This window comes from Micropterus salmoides, unplaced genomic scaffold (genome assembly GCF_014851395.1).
Source record: "Micropterus salmoides isolate LMB-PRFRI ecotype aquatic unplaced genomic scaffold, ASM1485139v1 Ms_hic_scaffold_6, whole genome shotgun sequence".
Lineage (NCBI taxonomy): Eukaryota > Metazoa > Chordata > Actinopteri > Centrarchiformes > Centrarchidae > Micropterus > Micropterus salmoides.
The window spans coordinates 5,252,597-5,270,712 of NW_024044348.1; the positions used below are offsets into that span (position 1 = coordinate 5,252,597).

The window sequence follows — 18,116 nt, forward strand, 5'->3', positions numbered from 1 at the left end:
AAGTTACTACTACTTGAGTACTTAATTATTAGCCATTTTGGGAAGCACACTTATTCGCTTTCTTGCGGAGATGAGATTGGTACCACTCAGGTCTTACACTAAATATGTAGCTACAGCCAGGAGACGGAGAGCTTAGCTTAGGAGAAAGAGTGGAAACAGCCAGCCTGACTATGTCCACAGTTGCTATGCTAAGCTAAGCCAACAGTCTCTTGGATGTGGCCCGGGTGAAGGCCACAAGCCAAAATGTGTGCTTTTGACAAAGTTGTGATTTCTGTAGCTTCATATCTAACAGACCAATGAGTATTATTGATCTTTACATCTCAATAAGAAAGCAAATAAGTGAATTTTTACAAATGTTGAGCTCTTCCTTTAGTTGAATTACACACAGCTCTTAAACCAAGCTTGACTTATTCTGATCACTTTAGATCAAAGTTGCTTAAACATTGGTTCACGCTCGATCAATCTAGGCTTATAAACAGGAAGCTTCACTTCATCAGGTTATTGTGGATAACCAGACTTCAATGAAGAGGGGACTAGTCTCTACCCAAGTTAGTCCCATGAAATCCACAGACATCGTCAAAAATGCTTAAATTTATTTTCAGAGATGTGATTATCACAAAGAAAACCCAAATCTGCATGGCTAGATCCCACCAGAGGTGAGGGAGGAAAATGATTGTATAAATTGGTTGAACTAATCCTTTACAGATCATTTTAACATGCAAGCCACACTGACCGTATTTGGTTAAGGCAAAAGCGAAGAACAGGACGGATGTGAGTTTCTTCTGTTTAGTGTGGGAGTTTAGCATAGAAGGTCCAAATTCTATCCTCTTCTTAAACACTGAAAAGAAAGAAATTTAAGAACATTTTTGGATTAACCATAAACAACCTTGACCTCTATTTAAATATTGCATTCTAAAAACTGTCTCAACGTTATTATGCATCATGATTTTAAGCTAAGCAGATAATGTCCTACCTGCCCAGTGTGCCTCCAGCCTGTGTGTAGTATTTGTTGTAGTCCAGTCGCAGTAACAGCTGAGCCAGATCAGAGTTTATCTGGTGGTTCCTCACGCTCGAAAGGATTTTAAACAGTAAGGAGGACTGGCGTCTAAAGCCCTGAAATTTCAGAGTGGTGGTATTACAAAATATATTTACATTTTCCAACATTAGACAAATGAGATGAAGTATCTCTACCTTGACGAGGATATCCAGCTGAGCAGTTCCCCTCTCGTCCAATGACGCCACAGTCTGACTGACCAGTGAGCAGAAGTTTTGACACAGCTCAAGGATCTCATTTAGACAGTGGAATACCTGCACAGGCATTTATTACAATTTAGTAAGCCAATAGCCTCAGTTTGAAAACTTGGACAACTGTTGCAGCCGATTAAATTCCAACATAATTCGGTGTTGTAATGTATACCGGCTTCAGGAGGATGAAGGACTGGGCGAGCAGGTTACTGAGGAAGTGGTCGTGGGCCAGCCTGATGCTCTCAAAGTCTCTGGTGGAGTTGATCAGCTGAAGCAGCTGAGAGAACTGAGACTCCAGCACATCCACCTAGAGACAAACAACAGGAAAAAAGTTGCATAAAGATGCATAAAACTCTGCACACACAAAGACAAATATGCATAGATAGAATATCGAAGATTAAAATACAGTTTACAGAGTGCTGAACAAAGAATCGGGAAAAACAAAACAAGAACACTAATTGATGTAAACTAGAAAAGCAGACTAATAAAAACAATAAAATTGAGCACACAAATGTAATTATTTTAAATAAATTTGTGTCTTTGGTTAGGATATTATAAAAAGTGTTCAGATTTCAAAAATAGCAAGTGAAATTGGCCAACAACCAAAACAAATTTTAATTATTAGATTATGGTTAATTATTGAATTCTGTCTCTAAACTTATTTTTATATTCCCACAACATCACACTTGCTAGATTTATAGAATGCATAAGTTGTATTAAGTTAATATTTAAGTTTTATATTTTCATTCATAATAACAGGTTTATCGTTTTATTGTCATACAAAATAAGTAAGCAGTTGTCACTTTCATCTACCATCTTTTTTTTAATTAGGAATTTGGGTCAAACATTATTATTTTGTAGCCTTTCGGGAAGTCTGGAACTACATTTAAAATGTTACTAAGTTTTGTTAAATGACAGTTATGCATGTTTTAAACATCAACAGGGATTTATCTTTCAGATGCGTAGCTCTGTGAATCGATGTAATGATACAAAGGGCACAAACTGGGGCTAGGGTTGCGCCTGAAAACGATGTGTACTCATAGTAAAGAATGTGTGTAATGAACATCTGTTTTTTAAATAGTGGTTTGTGTGTGGGTAATTGTTTGTACAGTGAAAGAGGCACCAGATGTATAGTTACCTGCAAGTAGTACTGCAGGTTGTCGATCAAGAACGCCATGTGGTTGCGTAGTCTCCACTTAACGGCATCTGTCTGGCTGGACTTGAGGTGTTTCCTCTGCATCTGCAGAGCCCAGCAGTGCTGCAGCTGCGACTGCACCCGCCGCACACTCAGCAGGTACCTGAACACAACGTTGTACCTGACCACAGAGGAACAAACAGGAGGACAGGACACTAACCAGCTGTACTCACAATAAACAATAATTTAATTTAATTATTAATTAAACACACTTCTCCAAGACAGCAGGAGTGAAGAGGATGTGCAGCGGCCACTGAACCTTGTAGGTGAGGCCGAGAGCAGCCCAACCTGTCGGAGGGACCTCACGAGGGGAGGTGTCTTGTGGAGGAGTGGCTCCATCTCTGGGGCCCGTCGCCTCTGAAATAATACACATAATAACCATTAATCACTCTGCAGTCAAAATTACAGAGATAAGGAGAATGAACACTGAACCTGGTGCTTTACTGAACAGCACCAAATGAGTCTGATCATCATCTTCACAGTGTGTGCACAGAGGATTTGCTGCTTGAAGGCTTCGGTGTGATTCTGTAATGACTAGTGACTGATCTAAAGCATTTGTTTAATGCAAACTGATTTCACTTAAGCCACAAAGTAGTGTGTGTTATTTGAAATAGAGGTGCAAATAATGATTATTTCCACTGTTGATTAATCAGGTTAATCATTAACCAAACAATAAACAAAAGATATTTGATTTTAAAATAATATAGACCAGAGGAAGCAGCAAATCCTCAAATTTAGGTAGCCATTCTTAATAAATGAGTTTAAACTATTATCAAAATTGTTATTAATTAAATTTCTCTTTTTTTCTTCTTTTCAAGCAGCAGTTTAATAAAGACAATCTTACATCTTTTGAGAGAAGATTGCTTCAGTTACATACGTATAACATAAGGCTCTCTTCATTTAGTAACAGTCCGATTATAAAACCTCTGGATGGCGCTAAACACCAAATAAACGAGAGCATCATTTCAAAGTAAAAAGGTTTCCATTATATTTCAGTCTCCTAAATAAGTTTCCCATTATTAACATACAGTAAGCTCTGATCAGCAGCACACCTTTGCTGTCTTTGCCCTGGTAGTCTACAGTGAGGTGCAGCAGAGGCAGGAGGTTGTCGTCGTCCAGGAGCACCTTATGAGCTGCCTGCTGAAAGGCCACATTTACATCTGTGAAACGGAAAACATGACATTTGAATGCACACAAATGACATTTAAATGCACACAAATGACATGTAAATGCACACAAATGACATGTAAATGCACACAAATGACATGTAAATGCACACAGTCTTTCTTATGACGCCTGTTACCATAAACGGTAAACAAGTTTGGAACAAGTCTGAATTCAAACACATTTTCTGAAATAAAAACTCCGGTTGCAGGATGTCTGAAAGCTTGATGCAGGCTGGCGCTGGAAAGGTTTCAGTTGTTATTTGTTACTGTCCAAGAAGGCTCAACCCCTACACACTACACACCTCCATCCACTCTGCCTCCATTTGTTCACAGGTAGTGTTCACCAAGGAGCATCCCATACCAGCTAGTGTGGAGTGAAAATAAAACCATTCCCACTGCTGGCTTCTCATCTGCACTGCCCCCAACTGGATGCACAGGTGCCAGGTAATGGTGGAAACATAAACCTGTAGCTACACATTCACAACACAGCACTAAAGTAAAATATGTTTTGTGCCAGTTATTTTACAGCAAACGGTGATTGTTTCGGGGATGTACATTTACAGTTTAAAACTACAGCACATAAATATATGGCAGGCTAACTGAGAGCTGAATGAAAAACCCTTCTATCATGGTGACGGAGGTTTGTGCAGACAGAGCCTTACTGACATGTTGTCTGTAAACATCTAGTACACAGATTAATGAGAGAAAACTTCATTACAGTACTTATTGTCCGTCTACAAACGGTAGCTCATAATTATTACCGTCGGAACTCTCTTCACTGTAAAGTAGGGCTGGGCGATATGGCCAAAAATGTTATCACGATAAAAACATTTCGGATCATTCGATATCGATAATTATCACGATGTGTGTCAAATCATTATTTCTTTCAAGTTTAAAGGCAGATTTTTGCTCCTGAGTGAAATGTGACAAACACTTTAAGCAGTGGATCACTTCTAGTCTAAGGTAGAACATTCAAAACTATTATCTTTTACAACAAATATGATTAGTTAAACTTTTTCAGGCCTCTTTTTCAACAAAATAAATATTTTAATAGAAAAATTAAGTGCTAATTGGTTCGTGATTCAAATGAATTAAAGCAAATATTTATTGACGATATATTGAACATTTATTATATTGTTATTGAGGAAAATTATATTGCGATGATTAGCATTATTGTTTTATTGCCCAGCCCTACTGTAAAGCACCACAAGCCACCACACAATGACAACAAGTCGAAATGACTGCACAGACCTAACTTTAACAACAACATATTTCAGGTGTAAAATATGGTTGTTATGTATCAGATATAAACAAAGAGCAGTGTTTAACCTGCATCACAGTACACAGCCATAAATCCGTAATTGATAATATTCAATATCCTATTCCAGATCCTATGGGATTTCTCTCAGTAATATAAAATAAAAAAAATCAATATAGCCATGAAACTATTTTTACATTTGTCCTTCAATAAACAATAATCCAAAATCAGGTTAACAAGAAGTCACTACTACAGGGTTTCTAGTATCCTTTTCATCTGGCCAAACATGTGAGGAAGCATGAATTAGAATATTTTTTTTAAGTATCTCAATATGCAGCATGCTGACACTGCTGTAAGTATTAATGGATTGTTACACCCTGTTGTAGTTGCCAGTTGTTACAGCTGGGAATGTTGGAGCAGCAACAACTACACAACCTTTTTGTGCAATGTAACTACAGAACAATAGAGCCTGGGGAAAAACTACATCACAGATCTCAGTCATGTTTGCATATTTAAATTTACCGTGCTCAGTGACGGCTGTTGGAGGCGTCTTCAGCATGTGCTGCGCAAGGTCAATAAAGACCTGGTAGAGCTCGCCACGACCCAGCAAGTAGAAGTCCTTAATAATCTAGATGAAAATACAAACGTCAGCAGTTTTCACTTGGCACACATTTATGATCCAGAACATGTGTGTGATTAATACAAACCTTAAGCTGTTCCAGCAGATCTGACTCCTCCACCATCAACGTCCAGAGATGCTGCAGGTCAGAAAGATTGTGACTTTTTAATCTCACTTTGAGAGTGGTAATGTACTTTGAATGTTATTTAGTTGAAAGACAAAAACAATGCAGTAGTATATGATCTCACCTCCGCCACTGTGCTCCTGATGTGATCAATCAAATTTTCAAAATCCACCAGGCTGAAAAGCGGTTGCTGTTTGAGTCTGTGCAGCTCGGCAGCAAACAAGTCCTCTTGGTGCTTCAGTATGGAGCCTAAAATAAACAAAACAGTAACGTGTAGTATTCTCTCTCTGTAGTGATATAAAGGTGACATTTAGAGTATGCAGGTATAAGACTTCACTGAGATTACAGCAGGATAGACTACCAGCTCTGGATGGGCTGTGGTTGTGGTTTTCAAACATCTGGACAGATTCTCCCACAAAGAGGATCTTCTCAGCCACTCTGATGGGAATATAAGACGGCAGCATCTCAGTTCGCAGGGAGAACTGCTGCAGAGAGGGAGCCAGCATGTTCTCCTCCTCGATCAGCCTCTGCACCACAACACAGCAGGACATAATCAAGACTACTGAGTTTTTGTCCAGTGTTTTGGTCCCGTCTCTCTGACTATAGCTCTCACCAGGTCCTGTAGTTCTCTGAGTTGTTTGCCGCTCAAACCTCCCAGCCCCAGGTCCTCCTCCTCCTCCTCCTGGTTGGCAGCAGCCCCTCCTGCACTGGGCCCCTGCTTTATGAAAAACTCCTCGCTTTGGTCCAGCAGCAATCCATGCAGCATCCAAGCTGCTAGCTGCTTGTACATCACACCATGGCACACAGCAAGAATCCTGCAGAATGGATAAAATAAATACAACTTCAACACAAAGACACACAAAACATTTGTGTATTTTAATAAGATAAAATGACAATACAGAAGATTTTATGACTGTTTATGTAGAGCAAGACAACGCACATTGCAGCTCAAACGTGCCTATAAAATGATGCATTTGCAATTTTGTAATTTTACAAAAAGCAGAAATCAATCACCACTATTCCATTCATTTGGAGTGGCCCAAAATGAAAATTATGAGGAGGTATACATCATCCAAATCAACACGAGAATAGAAACTATGCATAAAAAGTGACATCAAGGGAGTCGAGGGTCATTTTTTCCTGCATATTGTGTTATTTACCTACAGCTTAATCAGTTTAAATGTGCCCTTTTATTACTTTAACTATTTGCTAGGTGTTCCTGTTGATCTTTATACCAAGTGCAGTGGTGACAAAAGCTTTTTGAAAAACAGCTACTTCATTAGTCACGTTTTGAGCGGAGATACCGCTCACACAAACGCACAGTCAAAAGACAAAGCTTCAAGGCCAAGGAGAAAAGGGAAGATATTAATTTTATAGACAGATGAGATAAAACAGAGTTTCATTTTAACACACATGCAAACATCCAAAACACATGCCATCAACTGTCAAATACAAAATAACTTTATCCAAATATCTATTGGAACAGGGCTACTTGGTGTCACAAAGTCAATGACACATCACAAGAGAACATATTGCAATACCAATAATAAAAATAATAATAATCTTTCTAAATGAAGTTACAAAGTGCTTTCAATGGTTGGACCACATTTAAAAGTAGCACTTTAATATACAGAGTATATAGGCAGTGTTTACCCAACAAAGTAAACACAGCTTTTAAACTTTAAAGCTGGGGAATGCAATATTGAAGAACATGCAAGAAACAGGTAGATTTTGAAAACCCACCCCTCTCTATTCTGCTTCTGAAATAAATTGCCTAACCCAGCTTTAAGGTCTTTGCCAAAGGGAGCTGACTTACTTTTCTAAGGCCATGCGTACAGGAGGAAGCCCTCCACAACTGTGCTTGTACACCGTCTCCAGGATCTGACAGCCATGGATCTAAAAGCAACACACACAAGACGAGGAGGACATAGCGGTCAATTCTGTTACCCAGGTACAACTCTAGATTATTATATCTAGTCTTCTAGTCATTTTCTTTGGTCTGTCTCCGTGTTAATTTAGTTTGCATGAAATATACTGACATGATTAATCTGTATCCTAAAATAAATGTTATATTTGCAAATTGTCAAATAAATTATCAAATTGCTGATCTTTGTGCAAAATGAAATGTTTCCATCAACTGCCTTCGTGAGAGTATAGTCAAGAGGACGTGACAAGATGACATAATGAACTACGCATGAGTAACACCTCATGGCATGGCTGCTTTCCAACTGAGGAAATTTGTGTTTTCTCTAAATTTTTAACATATTACTTTGGTCTCTTAATCCACATGTATGTTGTTGTGTTTTTATCAGCTGCTATGGTGATAAAAGCGGGATGATGCAACAAGGGCTTGGGTTTGCACTTCAATCGGGGGAACTTGCGGTTACATACATTGACATCACTGGCTTTCTGGTGAAGTGGAGGCCTGTCGTTATACGTTATATTTTTCGGTTTAACAATTTATCAGCACTTTATGCCACCCTAAACTTATACTGTATTTCCTGGTGATATACTTCTATAAACAATCCTTACCTTCTGTGATTTTATAGTCTCCACCACCACCATCACAGAAGGAAACAGCAACTGGAACTTAACAGAGAAAAAGTACAGTGTTAGACAAACAGATACAGTCCCCTCCAAAAGTATTGGAACAGTGAGGCAAAGTCCTTTGTTTTTGTTGTTCACTAAGATCAAAAGATGAGTTCAGAATTTCAGCTCTCATTTCCTGGTATTCACATCTAGATGTGTTAAACAACTCAGGACAAACCACCCTTTGTTTGAACCCACCCATTTTTCAAGTGAGCAAAACTATCGGAACATGTGACTGAGAGATGTTTCTTGTTGTCCAGGTGTTGCCTTTTAGGTTGATTGTCCAAACATTAAATAGCTCTGCATGACTAGTCTACCCTCCCCCATCATCCTGTGTGACTCCCCAGTCACCACTGTGGACTCTTCCTGGGCACCATCATCTCCCACTGACACTCCCCCCTTGCAAATGATACAAATGTCTCTGCACATGTAAATACAGTTTCATCGCAGGCTTGAGGCAGTTATTGCAAGCAAGGGTTGTGCCACCAAATATTAAATGTTATTTACTTACTTCTGCTCTCCTAAGAATGCTGTGGTCTAATACAAACGGTGGTATGTCCTGAGTTGTTTAACACATCTAGATGTGAATACCAGGAAATAAAAGCAGAAATTCTGAACTCTTGTGATCTTGTAATCTTTTTATTTAAACCAAAATGTTTTCAGTGAACAACAAAAACAAAGGAATTTGCCTTCTCGTTCCAGTACTTTTGGAGGGGACTGTATGTTTAATTGTAGAAAGAATTCCCACTGAGTTTCATTATAGATTTGTATAATTTCAATGGAAAAAAATCTCTTTATAGGTTTTATTAATGCTTTACCTGATCAAGCTTGTAATTCACATGAGATATTGTCAGATGAGGATCTCCAAGGAACTGAAACATACATACAAGTTAAATGAGCATCCTGTTACGTGCTCGCTCATTTATTCTTATTGATTGTGTCATAATTTTACCTCTTGTTCCAGGTCCAGCAGGGCCTGTCTGTATGGCTGCAGCACAGAGTCCAGCCCGGTGCAGAAAGCCCGCAAATAAATTCCATGAAGTCCAGTCTGGTTGGGCTGGTTTGTGTGATGTTCCTAAAGAGCAAATTGTTTAGAGAAGTCCAGTGAGCAAGATATATTTATTTCATTAACAGACACAGCCTGTCTTAGATAGAAAGAAAAGGGTACGGTACGCCTTGAAAAACTGAACGTCTTTAGGTATAACGCTGCGACTCTGTGAACAGTTGCACTGAAAACACTTACAGTGGGCTACATTACTGCAGTAATCATTGTTTAATATGTAACCTATAAAACTGATCAATGAACTGTGATCTTTCATATTTCTGTTGCACTGATTGGATTGGATTGGATTCGTCGTTATCAACTGGAGACAAGGTGACTATTTCTGTGTGAGGATGACTGTGGTGCCGCTGAAACAAACAGGCCTAAATAAGGTTTAAAAGTGAGTTTTTCATTATTAGCTGCTGATAGTCTGAATGTGTTTTGACAGCATTAATAAAATACAAAATGAGCAAGATTTTATTAATGTGAAATAGACATCTAAAACTTTAACCTCTAGACACATTTTCCACTGCAAAAAATAATTAATAGGCTAACCTGCTGGGTGTGACTGTGACTTTACAATCACAGGTTCATGAGTAAACAGTGTCTTATATTTGATCTATAGCCTACCTATTTTCATAATCAGGTAGGCGATTGCCACCGGCATTTTATCCCGCCGGGTTACAGTTTAATAAATATAGCCTTCCTATTTAAAATGGAATGTAATGGGCTGCAGCACTTTATCATTCATTAAGGAAATTCCAGTCTGGTAAATGATGAATGAGCAACGCTGTGTAGTAGCCTAATAATGTTAACGCATTGATCGCATTGATTCTTCTTCCACTCCTGCGTTTTAGAGCCTATCAGGGGTCCGCGTTGGCATGCATTCATATTTCTAGCTCCACCCGATTAAAATTGAGGCTCTGCCTTTATTTACCCGTTGCCATGGTGAATCGTAGTATCGGAGCTTCATTAATGATGGCTTTTTTTCATCCCCACGCACGCGCTTCAATCAGGCTCAACATACTCAGAGTTGATAGAACTTATTCTGATCAGCTGCTCTGGAACTGAAAATTCAGAGTTCCCCACCTCAGGCTCAATCAACCCAGAGCTCAGGGATAAGCCCAGAGTTTGTTAAGCCTGCTTTCTGAAAGGGCTCAGGTATGCTAAGAACAACAGAATATGGGAAAGACAGAAATATAAGAAAGTATTCCTATAAAGGTGCATCTCTTCATAAGAATATCTGTCTTGTTAAAATATACAAGCTAAAATTCTAAATAAGTTGTTATATAACATCTAGGGACTTTACTCACTTGTTGATGCACATGGCCAGTGTGTTGTTCTATGAATTCTGTAAAGCGAATGTAATCTGAGCCCAGTTTAGAGAGCCGGTTGAGGACACTGGTCTCACTGGGGTGAAGGAAGGGCAGGTCTTGGGACACCTGTGGGTGAGAAAAAGTGGTTCATGTTCGAAACGATACACTGTGTGCCTCTAATACACAAAGGTTACTGTGGCGCACATAGGGCTGGGCAATAAAACATTAACAATAATTATTGCGGTATAATTTTCCACAATAACAATATAACAAGTGTTCAATAAATGTTTGATTTATTTCATTTGACACAAACAAATTAGAACTTTTTCTATTAAGATATTTATTTTGTCAAGGAAAAGGGACTGAAAAAAGATTTTACTCATGCATTTTTGTTAATTGTTTTGAATGAAATGTGTTCAAAAATGTTAAGTGATCCAGAAAAGTGTGTCATGTTCTGACCATAATAGTTTAAAACCACAATTAATAATCTGGTTTCTTCAACTTTCACTCAGGAGCAAAAATCAGCCTTTAAACTTGAAAGAAATAACAATTTGATATTTATTGTGATAATTATCGATCAAAAAAATTATTGTGATAACATTTTGACCGTATCGCCAGGTGCACAAGCCACCATTCTTTCTGCTGCCTATTGACTGGTCACGTTTTAACCCTTTAGAAGTGTTATACGCACTGTTTAAGTGTAGCTTGCACAAGAATCCGTCGGTGTACCTTGCTGTGAATCAACCCATCAACAGTACTGCTGACAAGCAAAAAGCAAGAGCAAAGTTGTAGCCCATCCTTGACTGTTTTTATGGTGATGTCTCTCCTAAATTCAGGGAAGAGGCTTTAGAAAGTTTATTAACCGTTGCCAAATCAAGGTTAAAATCAAGGGCAACTGGTCAACTGGCTGATTTAAACCTTCGTTGGATGACCTGGATGACTGAGAAGCTTCACAGACATCTTACTAATAGTTGCCTAGGTTGACCTGGTTAGTTTTGGTTCATGATGATTTAGTGAACAGGGAGGCACAGAAGTGCATAGATAGCACTGTCACTTCACTTTCTGTGTGAATGTTCTCTCCGGAGGTTCCCACCCACAGCCCAAATATGAAGTTCAGGTGAACTGCAGACTCCAACATGCTTAGATGTGTGACCAGTTGTCTGCTTATATGTTTGAGTCTTTTAGAACTCTAGAAAAATTTAATTTGTAACCCGGTTTATAGGCTCTTCTAACCTCTGGATGTATATAATGGAACTTAATTACTTTATTTTCATATAACCCTGGTTATCGTGAAGAATAAAACGAGCAGCGTTTGAGGAAGATACTTTTGAGAGGCAGATAAATGGAAAGATTGCAGATTTTAGCCTGAGACCGACTGTATAACGTTATATTGTTTGTAAAATATGGTACATATCTCTTCTAATGGCTGAATATAAACCAGTCTATCCTTAAGCTAACGTATCCTAGCACAAACGCATAACATTTTAGTATTTTATTGAACATTTTAGTATTTTATGTATGTATACAGAACCAATTGCCCTACGGGGACATACAATGTTTAAGTTTAGTTTAGTTTAAGCAAATAAAACAATATAAATTGATTTGTTAGTCCGTTGAAATAATAATAATATATGAGAGAATAATAATAAAACCTTTAACGTTAGCTAGCATGTCACCGTTAACTCGTACACGTCGCTTTGTGGGGAGGCTACAAGATGTTTTAGCTTTACCTGCAAACCTGTGCGTTTGTTCCATGTGAATATCGTCCCCGGGTACCCGCTCAACGCCAGCAACAGCTCGTGAATCATGTTAATTCACCCTGAAATTATAAAAATCATCGGTGAGTTTCTCATTCATCCACCAAAACAAACTGCCGCCCGAGCTGTCGCAGGTTGGCTACGTCACGTCGCAAAGCATCACGGGGGCACGGACTAGTCGTTTTCGACATTAATTTATTTTAAAATATCATAAGAGTAAGTTCCTATCATATGTAAACGCACAATAACTTACTTCAAGGCTATAATGAGCTCTACAACGAAACGTTAGCATGGTAAACCCGCAGCTGCCAACTGCGCTTCTGGGAAATGTAGTTCCTCACGCAAAAAAAAAAGGGTAGCGTCATCAGTCTTGTGTCATCATTGGGTCATGTGCGTCATGTGTGGCTAGCTAGCAACACCTCGCAGCGGAGAAAGCTTGGTATGTCGTAGTTATAAGTTGAAATGTAAAAACGCCACATCATACAGACTGTACAAGCTATTTATATCACGTTACTCGCCTTTTAATTTAGCTTTTTTAGCATGTTGTTGTTATTTGCTTGGCTTCTAGAAGAGCTGTTGTTACTCGGCTAGCCGTTTGGCTTAAGTTAACGTTAACAGTTGCTGAAGTCATTTAACGTTAGTGTCTGTTTCACTCTGGGAAACTGGTTAGCGTCGTTAGGCTACAACCAGGCAGGTCTAAAAGAACAACAAAATCTAGTAACATTAGGTACACGGATATATGTAGTCTTTTATAATCTTGTTAGGTTTGATAAGACCAGTTAGCCTGTTTCAAGCTAGCTGTACTAACGTAGGTGCCACACAAATAAAAGAGCAGGTGTGGGTTTTCTTTACTTGTTAAATACATCGATTGTTATTCCAGGGATGGCGGGGGAGAGGAGCGGAGAGGACATTGTTTCAGAGTACCTGGGCCAGAACCCGCAGCTAGCCCAATGGGTCGACACTTTAAGAGACTACTGTGAGAGCAACAAACAGTGGGTTGCTCGGAGAGAGTTCATCGTGAGAAATATGGAGACCTTCCCTACAGTGAAGCCAGGGGTTCCCAGCAGCAGTCTTGACAGGCTGCTCTCTCTGTCCATGGTATGGGCCAATCACGTTTTCCTCGGTTGCAGGTAAGACCCGCACTGACAGAGCAGATTGATCAACTCCAGATAGTAAACATGAAGGCACACTGATGAGGAAGTCCACTGTCTCTGTTCTCTTCATTCCTCAGCTATCCACAGGCTGTAATGGACAAGATCAAGGAGATGGGTGAGGGGATAGTTGTCCAAGACGCCCCAGTTCACAAAACAACAAAAGATGGAATCATGGGCAGAGGAAAGCGGAGTGCTACAGGTGGTAATGCAATGCACATTTTTAATAAAGCAGACTACCGTATTTCCTTCTCTTTAGCCGCATCCTAATATGATATGTCTAGGTGGACACAAGATAAAACTTGTGACACACAATGTTTACAACACCATTATTTTATCATGTTTGCTTGTCGGGATTGGGAATACACAGAATGACAGAAACATAGGGGGATAAAATACACTGTAGTAAGCATTGTGGTCAATAGTGATGTTTATAATATTTTGTTTCCCCATGTATGTAAGTATGGGTGGAGAAAATATTAAAAGCACCTTTCAACACAATGCAAATCAGCACCACCCCAAGCTAAGGTGTTATTGTCAAATATGGTGATATTTGCTTTGATTTATATAGCGCCTTTCACAAACCCAAGGACGCTTAACAAACAAAAAAAGGCGGGAGGTGAGAGGTGTGAGGCCATGGGAGATTAAAGCCCATAGGCCTCAGTGAAGAGGTGTGTTTTAAGATGCGTTTTAAAGGTTATTATAGAGGAGGCAGAGCGGATGGCAAGAGGAAGCTTGTTCCAGAGTGATGGTGCACTGACACAGAAAGCTCTGTCACCAGATGTCCAGAGCCTGGAATTAGGGACAGCAAGCAGGTCCTTGTCAGAGGACCGCACGGACCGTGACTGAGTGTAGGGATGGAGTAGATCTGTGAGGTACTGAGGTGCAAGTCCATGGAGAGGTTTGTACGTCAGTAGTTTGTATTGAAAATATTTAATCATTTTGAATATAAAGACGACCAAGCAGCTAAAATGCACGCTTCAATAGTTGTTTATTTACAAGGTACAAGGTTATTTATTAGTCATTATACAGCACAAGGCTGCATAATGAAATGAAATTTGCACCCGCCGTGGCTCCTGGTCCGGTTGATCGGGCCCTGTGGATCATGGTCTGCTGCTTTTTAATCCAAAAACCCCGTCTTCATTTTCCAATGACTGTATTTCTGTCAGCGGTAACACGTGTTTTGGCAATAAAGCGGAAAAAACAGATTTAAAAAACAAAAGTGTAGCAAAGTTTGAAGGAGCTGCTGCTTTAACAAGCGGTTGCCATAGAGTTTATTTCATTTTAGTGATAAGTGATATCGTCATCTCAATGTTGAACAATGTTATTGCACATTGCAGATTTTCCTCATATCATGCAGGCCTAGTTGGCTTATCCATACCAGTCAAAAGTCAGAAGTATCTTCAGCCAAGTCCAGTTTAAGGCTGCAGCTAATAATGATTTTAGTACTAAGCTTCTACAGATTATTTCATCGATGCATCGTTTAAGAAGTACTTTTAGTACTAGTACTATACAAGTTGTACTAAAGTGCAGCTCCCTTACACCCAGTTAACTCAGGACTGTGACGTTACAAACCCAAACTCACGGCCCAACCAGGTCCACTTTGCAAACAGCGTCATCATAATCACGTCGTGTTCACACAGGTAATCGCGATGTGCGACTGTAATAAATGTCCGTGTGAAACAGTGTGCTTCATAGTTATATGGATTAATCGAATTATTCGATTTCATCGATGAATCGTTTTCAGCCCAACTCACCAGTTAATCATGATTTCAGTGAAATGCTAAAGTTGCTGTTACTGTTACGTTGTCTGTGGTCCGCTGACAGAACACCGAGTGCTTTCTGATCAGGTGCCGTCGTGCTGTTGCCGAGGCGACGTAAGTTTTGTTTTACGGTGGCGGACTGTAACATTACTGAGTTGTTGTTTTCTTTTAGCTTGAAATAATCCCATACTTTGGACACTTTCTTCTTTGTCCCTCGCTATTTTGTCTCTCTTCCTCCACGTTACAAACGGCGGCATCATAATCACGTCGTGTTCACACAGCGTAAGCGCGATGTGCGACATTAATAAATATCCGTGTGAAACTGCTATATAGTTATATGGATTAAACTAAGCGTCGATGCATTTATTCCATTTTCGAATGAATCGATTTAATCAATTACTTCTTTCAATTCAGTTGATGGATAACTGTGACTGGATGACTGAGAATATTCACAGACTTTGATAGCATAGTAGTCTGACTCCAACCTCTTTGAAAGGTTGGTTTGTAGGAGAAATGATAGTTTGCTCTGTAGGTAAGTTTTAATCTTCAGTTTTGAGATACAAATAAAGAACCTCCCACCCCATTTACTAAGGCAGCTACAAACTGGTAGATTTAAAAATAATAATTATATATCCACCTAAGTTAAAATTAGCTTTCACTGGGCGGTAAATAGTGTGTTTAAAAAAAGCTGTTTTCTTTAGTAGATCAGGTCCAACAGGGTTTCTGTTTAATTACCTGCATGCACACACCTGCTGCTGAAGTCTGTGCAGTCATCACTATCCTGCCTGTTGTGTCTTCATTTGTAGAAGGCGATACTGACAGCTGTTTGAAAAGAGCCAAATGTGGGGCTAACGAGCTTGACAGTCGACCTGCTGGGAGGACTGCTACGTGGGCTGTGGGTCAGAAATCAGGACCTCCTCCACAGGCTCCAGCAGATCACCAGCCCTTCTTCAACCGTCTCTACAAGGCGGTGGCCTGGAAGTTGGTGTCGGCAGGGGGCTTTGGTCCCAACTTGGACCATTTTGAAATACTCCGTTCCTGTGTAGAGTCATGTAAAGAGACCCTGGCCTGTGTGTTTGTGCCACTGAAGGACATCGCAGGCCTACCCGCAGGTCGCACGCAGAAGGAAGGCCACGTGTGCGAGATTCGCTGTCAGACTGTGTACATGGGAACAGGATACGGGCGGGATGAGTCCGCAGCCAAGGCCATGGCTTCCAAAGAGGCCCTGAAAGTCTTTCAGGGGCGAAAAGTAACAGTTAAGATCTGCAGACGGAGGTACAAAGGGAAAGATGTGGAGGATTTGGTGTTGCTGGACGAACAGCCTCGGAGTCAGGGCTTTCCTCCTGCACTCAGCTACCCTTTTCAGGACGAGCAGCTGGAAGATGCTTCTTCATAAAGCTGACAATTTGTGATGTTTGCCCTTCTGGGCGCACAGACAAGTGACATTTACTGAATGGAGCTACTGAAGAAATTCATGACTGAGTCAGGACTAGACTGTTATGTACCATAACATCATAATTAGACTTGGGAATCATTGAGTAACTTAGACTTTGGTATCATAATACAGGTGACACAATGTTAGACAACTATCTGGGATACATTATTAAAACAACAAGAATTAATCTTATACTGTATTGACTACATTTTTAACCACATTCAGTTTTACATTGTTTTATAGACAATAAAATGATGTGAATAAAGTTGCAGCATTATATAAAGTCAAACGGCCACAAACTGGTAAAAAGCTCAACTCCCAGACGACTAAAGAGTTAAAATAAAGGAAAGTCACCATATTATTGTAGGAGAATGTCATTGGATTATTTGGATGTGATTTATTTGTCGCAACAAAATGACTATTGGCCATCACCTGATATTTGGAGTATTCGTGTGTATATTTTTCCCATTTGTGCGTTCGTGTCATGACAAGTTTTGTTCTGGTGATTTCACAAACCGTAACTGGGTGCAGTCACGCCTACAGCTTGATTTAATTTATCAACAATTAACAAACCACAGTTGATAACTTTAACTTTTCCTTTATCTTTGTACCCATTAATACAGTCACTGTCAGTTTTTCTAAACATGATTGACTTGACTGTAGTGTTCATACAATTAGAAATCCAGACTTTATTTTGATATTTCAGTTTTTCCGACCATAAGTGACTTTTGGATGATTTTTTTTTTTTCTCTAATTGTAACCATTAACCCTTGCATTTTATAGTTTTTCTGTAACAGGTTGAGTTGGCAGGGTCAGTTATTTGGTGGATCCTGTGTTTAAATCTCATTTTTCTTACTTAGCCAGAAAAATGTAACTTGTGGAGTAAAAGTTAAGATCACATAGACCGCTCCAAACGTTGTTGTTGTTATGATGTTGACTCAAGGTGTTTAAAAGGGGTTCACTCAGTCCAGTTCTTCAGAAAACTAGGAAACTGTAATCTGCTAACCAGTGATTGAAAAATAACTACACATTTCTACAAAGAAATTACCAAAGTGTTGAGTTTTTTTTATTCCAGTATGTTCAAAGAGAAGTTAAGGTGTACATTATACTTTTCAATTTACATGTTTTTCACCAATATTTTGCCAATAACTAATTACCCATTATACTGTTCACCGAAGTACAAAAGGTTTCTGCTTTTATTTTATTTCATTTTCACAGATTAAAAAAACACTGAAACCCAGACTATGTTGAAAATATTGTGTCACAATTAAGAAAATCCCTTTGAGCACAGTTGGATACAGTGTGTACAGTTATGCAGTGCTGCTGTGATGTGTGAATCTTTTCCAGTCTGGGTTGAAGGTGAACAGGGTTGCACTGAAGTGTGACAATCCAAACTGTTCCATGTTACTGTGTGTTTACACCAGTGGTCCTGTTTATATATATATATATATATATA

At 39.3% G+C, this 18,116-nt stretch overlaps 2 protein-coding genes across 3 annotated transcripts; one reads left to right on the forward strand and one right to left on the reverse strand.

Moving 5' to 3' along the window:
• Positions 1-601: 601 nt before the first annotated feature.
• Positions 602-12,451, reverse strand: LOC119890285 (gamma-tubulin complex component 4). Its single transcript, XM_038701474.1, has 18 exons — positions 12,285-12,451; positions 10,552-10,680; positions 9,149-9,271; positions 9,015-9,068; positions 8,140-8,196; positions 7,424-7,503; positions 6,221-6,422; positions 5,969-6,134; positions 5,732-5,856; positions 5,572-5,622; positions 5,387-5,492; positions 3,493-3,600; positions 2,653-2,797; positions 2,384-2,561; positions 1,418-1,552; positions 1,192-1,308; positions 974-1,113; positions 602-838 (listed from the first exon to the last, which is right to left on the reverse strand). Exons 1-18 carry the CDS (start codon positions 12,360-12,362, stop codon positions 832-834), a joined length of 2,001 nt encoding a protein of 666 aa, XP_038557402.1. The 5' UTR covers positions 12,363-12,451; the 3' UTR covers positions 602-831.
• Positions 12,452-12,691: 240 nt separating this feature from the next.
• Positions 12,692-17,902, forward strand: LOC119890286 (protein CDKN2AIP homolog A-like). Of its 2 annotated transcripts, none has more exons than XM_038701475.1 (4): positions 12,692-12,750; positions 13,192-13,441; positions 13,543-13,667; positions 16,032-17,902. In XM_038701475.1, the coding sequence occupies exons 2-4, from the start codon at positions 13,194-13,196 to the stop codon at positions 16,619-16,621; spliced, it is 963 nt and encodes a 320-aa protein (XP_038557403.1). In that variant the 5' UTR covers positions 12,692-12,750; positions 13,192-13,193; the 3' UTR covers positions 16,622-17,902. The 2 variants fall into 2 exon arrangements, with proteins under 2 accessions (XP_038557403.1, XP_038557404.1); XM_038701476.1 differs by having other exon boundaries at positions 13,543-13,664.
• The last annotated feature ends 214 nt before the right edge of the window (positions 17,903-18,116 follow it).

Excerpts from the sequence above, each read along its gene's own strand:
- LOC119890285 (XM_038701474.1), bottom strand. The coding sequence starts at position 12,362 with ATGATTCACGAGCTGTTGCTGGCGTTGAGCGGGTACCCGGGGACGATA. Across the intron at positions 6,135-6,220 it reads TCAGAGAACTACAGGACCTG|AGGCTGATCGAGGAGGAGAA; the intron begins GTGAGAGCTATA and ends GTTGTGGTGCAG. Across the intron at positions 5,623-5,731 it reads TCAGGAGCACAGTGGCGGAG|CATCTCTGGACGTTGATGGT; the intron begins GTGAGATCATAT and ends TCTGACCTGCAG.
- LOC119890286 (XM_038701475.1), top strand. The coding sequence starts at position 13,194 with ATGGCGGGGGAGAGGAGCGGAGAGGACATTGTTTCAGAGTACCTGGGC. Across the intron at positions 13,442-13,542 it reads CACGTTTTCCTCGGTTGCAG|CTATCCACAGGCTGTAATGG; the intron begins GTAAGACCCGCA and ends TTCATTCCTCAG. Across the intron at positions 13,668-16,031 it reads AAAGCGGAGTGCTACAGGTG|AAGGCGATACTGACAGCTGT; the intron begins GTAATGCAATGC and ends CTTCATTTGTAG.